General features: G+C 45.8%; 1 protein-coding gene across 3 annotated transcripts in view; it reads right to left on the bottom strand.

The window, feature by feature from the left end:
- The window catches only part of HOXB3 (homeobox B3), a 9697-nt gene continuing 3818 nt past the window's right edge, over nt 263-6141 (bottom strand). The window contains exons 2-3 of one of the 3 annotated variants that reach the window (XM_021378040.1): nt 3659-4212; nt 263-2603 (exon numbers count right to left, since the gene is read on the bottom strand). In XM_021378040.1, the coding sequence (XP_021233715.1) occupies nt 1837-2603; nt 3659-4094 (1203 nt within the window). In that variant the 5' untranslated portion in view covers nt 4095-4212 and the 3' untranslated portion in view covers nt 263-1836. Of the gene's footprint in view, nt 2604-3658; nt 6136-6141 lie in introns of those variants that run through there. The other 2 variants (XM_021378039.1, XM_021378042.1) reach the window with 2 other exon arrangements.

The following is a 6141-nucleotide window of genomic DNA, read 5'->3' as shown; positions in this document are numbered from 1 at the left end:
CTTTTTCTTTTTCTTTTTCTTTTTCTTTTTCTTTTTCTTTTTCTTTTTCTTTTTCTTTTTCTTTTTCTTTTTCTTTTTCTTTTTCTTTTTCTTTTTTCTTTTCGTTTTCCTTTTCCTTTTCCCCATTTTCCCTTTGTTTTCTTTTCCCTCTTTCCTTTTTTTCTTTTCCTTTTCCCTTTTTCCTTTATTTTTCCCTTTTCCTTTTCCTTCATCCTTTATCCCTTTCCTCTTCCTGCTTTTAAATCCAACTGATAGGACGAGATGAAATTGATAACAGAAAGTTTATTCAAGAATTGTTCAACAGACAACCCTTAAGCAAGGAAATAAAATAACTACTATAAGAACAAAGAAAGATCTCCAAAGAGGAGGGGCGAGGTGGGAGGGAGGGATTAGCTATAGTTCTTCTAATTCAGGACTATACAATTACAGTCTGGTTCTGCTCTCATGCCTCCAGTAGAACTAATTACATTATTCATAAGTACGAAGGTAACATAAAACTACTCATCTTTCTAAATTACAGTAACTAAAATAAGCTTGTTGTACAATGACAAGGAAACACAATGTCCTTTATAACAAGTAAATACTAAAAAAGTACAATTTGATTCTTTTTTTTCCCTCATATAAATACATAATATTGGGGATAAATAATACAAAAAGGAAAATATTTTAAACTGGCTATAACCAATAAATATATATGAATGTTCACCAGAACACACACCTATTGAAGGACATCTCGACTGAGTTGGACGAATGCCCTTCAAAGTTGTTTTTATACCCATTATATGTAAACTCTAAGTGCAACAAAGATGTCCAGACAATAAAGCATTAGCAAATACTAGAGATCCATTCACTTCTGCTTCGATTGGAGGACATTCCGTTTGTTCAAATATACCCTGTTTTCACGTAAGGTCAAGAGAAGAGGAGGAAAGAAGCATAGGACTTCTAAGTCTTAAGATTGCTTTTCTATTAATGAACTCTAAGAAAAATACCCCCCCAAAACAAAAACCCTGGCATCATCAAATGGAAACTTCACGTCTTCGGTGGCAAAGGTGGAAAAATATTCAGACCTGTCAACATTTTCTTCCCCTCTTCGAACTGCTGATACTGTTGGTAGGGTCTTAAGCAATTTAGAAACTTGTTTCCTAAACCTTTTTGCAATTCTTAGATCTCTCTCATTTTCTTTTTCTTTTTAATTCTTATTTTTGAGAGGGGAGGCATGGGTGGGAGGGGAAGAGCGTGGATCCCACGCGTTGGCAGGTGTGTATATTTGCCTTTTGTGTGGGGATTGGTGGGAAGTAACTCAGCGAAAAAGGATGCCCTGCCTCTGGAGGCCGGGGAGGAAAGCACAAAGCTCTTGAGAAGGATTGAAGAGGAGGGCAGTTTTCTTGTGCATCCCTTGTGCTAGCCAGTGTAGCCAGGTGTAGATGCAGAGACACCAACTGTAGAGGTTTGGCTGGCTCTCTGCTTTCCATTGGCCGAGAACTATCAGTGATAATCAGCCCTGGGTTTGGAAATTAAGGACGTTGCTGCTGAAAATCTGCTAGATTCCCATGAAACTACCCCAAAGCCACTTCAGAAACATTTGTGTTGACACACAGGAGGTGTATCTTTTCAGAGAGTTGCTTTTGACAGTACCTACTGAAATCCTTGGGAATTGTGCCAAACAGAACCCAGAAACAACACGGGCAAGCTCGACGGCTTGGTAGAACTTGCCAAAGTGAAGAAAGGAAGAAAACAGCTCAACACAAATGTTTCTGAAGGCCGTCCCGCCCCGTGTCCCCTCCGAGTCGCGTGTCGGTTGCCATCCGGTTCGCTCGAGCCCATCCCTGCTCCCGATCACAGGTGGGTCAGCTTGGGGGCCTCCTGGATTCTGCCCTGAGAAGAAGCGTGGTGCGAGGAAAGGTCTGTGTAGGTGGGGTGGGGCTCGCATGGTCCGTGGTGCTGGCTCGGAGGCATCTGCGGGGGCCCGCTGTAGTCCATGTTGGCCGCCTGGTGATGTGGCAGGTGATTGAGGCCGTAAAGGGACGGGCCAGAGGTGGGCAGAGAGTCCACATAGTTACCTCCAACGTAGACTGGACTTCCCTGCATGCTGGGAGTCCCGTAGGCCACCCCGTTCCCTTGTAACACGTGGGGGTCGTACTCGGGAGCCGTGTTGGTGTACTTCTGTTGGGAGGGGCAGCCTTTGATGGGGTTTTGGTAGTTAGTTGACATGGCGTAGGCATTTTGGTGGGGCTTATTGAAGGAAGGTGGGGAAGGAGCATCATAGTTACTGCTCATGCTGTGCAAGGCGTTCATAAACCCGGCGGAGGATTGCATGGGTTGGGGGGGGCTGCCGGTGGGGGAAGGCCCTCCGGAGGAAGAGCCCATCCCTTTGGACTTCTGATCTTTTTTATACTTCATCCTCCTGTTCTGGAACCAGATCTTGATCTGCCTCTCGCTGAGGTTCAGCAGGTTGGCCATCTCCACGCGCCGGGGCCGGCACAGGTAGCGGTTGAAGTGGAATTCCTTCTCCAGCTCCACCAGCTGCGCACTGGTGTAGGCTGTGCGGGCTCTCTTGGAGGCCGAGGAGCCTGGAGGGCTTTTCTCGCCGCTGCAGGTTTCTGCTGGCCGTGAAATGAAATAAAAGATAATTACTTACATGCAGAAATTGAATGCATCGTTTCTTAATAAATCCTGGAGCAGGCACAAGAGCTCGACCCCCCTCCCCCCTTTCTTCACCCCTTTGCATTAGCCTGCACTCCATAATCATGTCATTTATTAAGAGTTCTGTTCTCCAAAGCTGCCCCTGGTTTATGAAAATTTGATCATGTCATGTAGAAAAGGATTCCAGGGCCATTTATTTAGGAGTCGATTATTTTCAACAGATAATTTTGAGAAAATAATATTTGGCAGGGGGGCAGTCACTGCAAAGCCAATTAATATTAACGTGGGGCAGTGTTGGGAGGTACATTGTTTGCAGAAGTATCAACACACACACATGCACGTCTTGTTTGTGCCTCGTCTTTGCGTAACAGAATTAATTGCACGCACATTGTTAAATACCAAATTCCGTTTATACCGATATTTTTGTACTCTAAGCATGTGCATAAAGGATACATGATATTAACACAGTGAAGTGTGTGCTGCAGAGTTTATACAAATACATTTGTCACAACAGTGCCGTTTCCATACTGATTTTTTTTTTCTTGATTGCATTAGAGATGTGTGTGTGCGTGTGCATGCAAAAATATCCATCTATTTATGCATACGCTCCCTCTATGCACACATACACTCAGAGCACCACATTCACTGCTGCGTCTGAGGCAGGGGGAAGGATGAGAACAAGCACTCATCTTCAGCACCACCAGGCAATTGGTGGGTATACATTTTGGGGTATGTGTATCTGCGCAGTCAGGCAGTGGCCATGTACAGCTGCCTGCCTGTACTTCCCTGCCGTGCTCTGGTTATTGTAGAATAAGCCAAGTGTTCTCAGCCAGCACTGCAGGATGGACCAAGGCCATCAGGTGCATGTGGCTGGCAGCTGTGGGTCGTGCCCAGTACCTGCAGCCTCGCTGCATTCTTTCCCCCCATCCTTCCTCTAAACAAGACCCCTCCAGCCAATGGCTTTGTTACCCGGCGATTTAGGAAAACAGAAGGTCACAAAAGAAGAACTGTGTACCTGTGCTAGGGGAGCTGCTTTTCTGTTTCGAGTTTTGCCTCGATTCTTTCATCCAGGGGAAAATCTGCTTGGTGAGACTGGCGTTTGCACTGAGGTTGGCTTTACTCGGGGCACTTTTGCTGCTCCCTGACTGGTTATTGCTGTTGCTACTGGTGCTGTTGGTGCTGGGGTTTGGGGGTGGTGAGACAGTCGGAGGCGGATGGTGCTCCTGGGGCAAACTCGGCCTCATACAGCTCCCGTTCAGGTCTTTACTTTTTGCGTGCTGGGTCGTGTTGCCGAGGGACTGGAGGGAGCAGGCGGACCTCTGGAAGTCGTTCTCCACGTGGGAGCCTGGTTGGAAGGGTTGTTGCGGGCCCTCGTAGCCAAACCCATTGGTGCTCCCATAGGAATAGCCCCCAAAGAGCGTGGAGCTTTCGTAGTACGTTGTCTTCTGCATCTCCGGGATTCCCCAAAATGATTTTTCCAGCTACCAGGGTCTTGACACCCCTATGGCAGAACATTGGCACCCCAAGGCCACGTGACAGGCCGTTTCCAGCTGTCTATTGGAAGCTGACCTGAAAGGTTAGGAGAAAACACACAATAATAGTACCCGGCCTATGAATCCATCTTGGGGCCTGAAAGGCACATGACATGAATAGGGTCCCGCAGAACAGGGTGAACAGATGCTTTGAGCAGATTTTGTCCTGTGTGCAGCCTCAGAAGGCTCATCAAATGCCGCAGTGCAAGAGTGTTGAGCTGATTTTGGGGGGGTAGTTTTCCTGGCTGTTGTTTGTTTGCCCCTTTCTTTCCCTTAGAGCATAGCAGCAATGTTGTAGAACTACGCACATTTGCTATAAGTACACGTGGCTACATCTAAATCCATCTATTTACATCTATATTTCTATGTATCAGTACATACACACATACAGTCACACATACACCCACTGCTATGGGCATATGGATATACAAGCAGATCCAAGTGCAGCTCACACACTCATTAACGTAGATGTAAGCCTACAGAACGGGGAATTGCTAACTATGAGCATGGGAGGAATGAGACTCCAGCCTTCCTATCCCCGACCTATTCAAATCAGACCTAAAAAGCAGCAGGATGTTACAGAGTCAGAAAAGTGCACTAAGTTTAGGGCAGGGCCATTCTCTGCTCTGTTTGTTTTTAACCCCCAAAACAGCAAAGCCTTGGTATGCCTCATCCAGGTAGCAATGCCCTGACACAGTTGGCTCACTTTGCTGTTTACTCGGAGACTCGCAATGTCTTTGGAATTCAGTGCAAATATTTTAAGCAGATCGAAGCAAGGGCACGAATTCAAGAATGTGCTTCCTTTGGCCTGGTTCTCAGCCTCTCTCTGCCTCTCTCTCTTGCAGTGGCAGCGCAGGTTGTGTTTAGAAAACGTACCCTTTCACTGCACTGCTTCATGCTCATCGGTATTGAATCTGGAACTACCACTGCCGAGATGCAATCCCCAAACCACTTGGATTGCTGTTGTTTTTTCCCTCCGAAAACAAACGCGTCTCCAGGCCATTTGCTCCCAACTTTGTAGCTCTTTGGTATTTTAGCATTCCTCCCTCCCTCAGTCCAAGCTCCAAAAGTCTCAAAACTCACAACAAACCCTCACGTTACAACATGAAACCTTTCTCTTTTCTTTCTCTCCCCTTGTCCTTCCCTCCCTTTTTTCTTCTATTTATTAATTTCTCCCCCTCTCTGACTCTTTCCTTCCTTTCTTTCTCTTCTCTCAAAGTATAAACTTTCTCAGCAGTGAAGACAGAGAAGAAATACCCTTAGAAATATGAAAATAATCGGACGGGTGAGGATGAATCAGGCAGCAAACACCTTTAGAAAAGGCAGAGACTCCTCTCTGCAGCTCGGAGTTGGCAAGGAGCCACTGTACTTAAAAAAAAAAAAAAAAAATTGATATCCATTGTATATTTAATTGTATCTACCGTATATTTAATTGCATCTGGGCTCTCTCTTTCTCTAAAAATAAAATAAACTCAACTCGGCGGAGATAAAAAAAAGTCTCACGCGATAGATCCGAGCGCTGGGGTTTGACAGCAGCCACAGCTCAACAATAAATAACAGCTTTTTCCCCCTTCCCTTCTTTGGAGGCTGCGCTCCTCTCTCGCGACAGACGAAACCCCCATCTACTTTTAACACGGCTGCAGACAAAGTGCCCACGAAGGGACTCTTGTGCTTTTTTTTTTTGCACTGATTAAATCCTTTATGCATTCCCAGATCTGTATTGCATCTTCCGCCGAGATGTATTATTGTCTGCGGCGAGAATGATTTCCTTGCTGGGAGTTATTCTCATTTGGTTCCCTCGGCATGATAAATAAGTCTTATTAAAAAGTAAACTCCGCTACCCTGGCTGAGAAGCCGGGAATTAATTAGCCAACAGCAGCGCCTTTCTTATGAATAGGTTTGCTGAAATGGTCTGCGAGGGCAGAGGTGGGAATTTCTCCAAGGCCTTCCTGGCTGCCATAGGGTT

Source organism: Numida meleagris, chromosome 26 (genome assembly GCF_002078875.1).
Source record: "Numida meleagris isolate 19003 breed g44 Domestic line chromosome 26, NumMel1.0, whole genome shotgun sequence".
Lineage (NCBI taxonomy): Eukaryota > Metazoa > Chordata > Aves > Galliformes > Numididae > Numida > Numida meleagris.
This window is presented reverse-complemented; position numbering and strand designations above follow the sequence as displayed.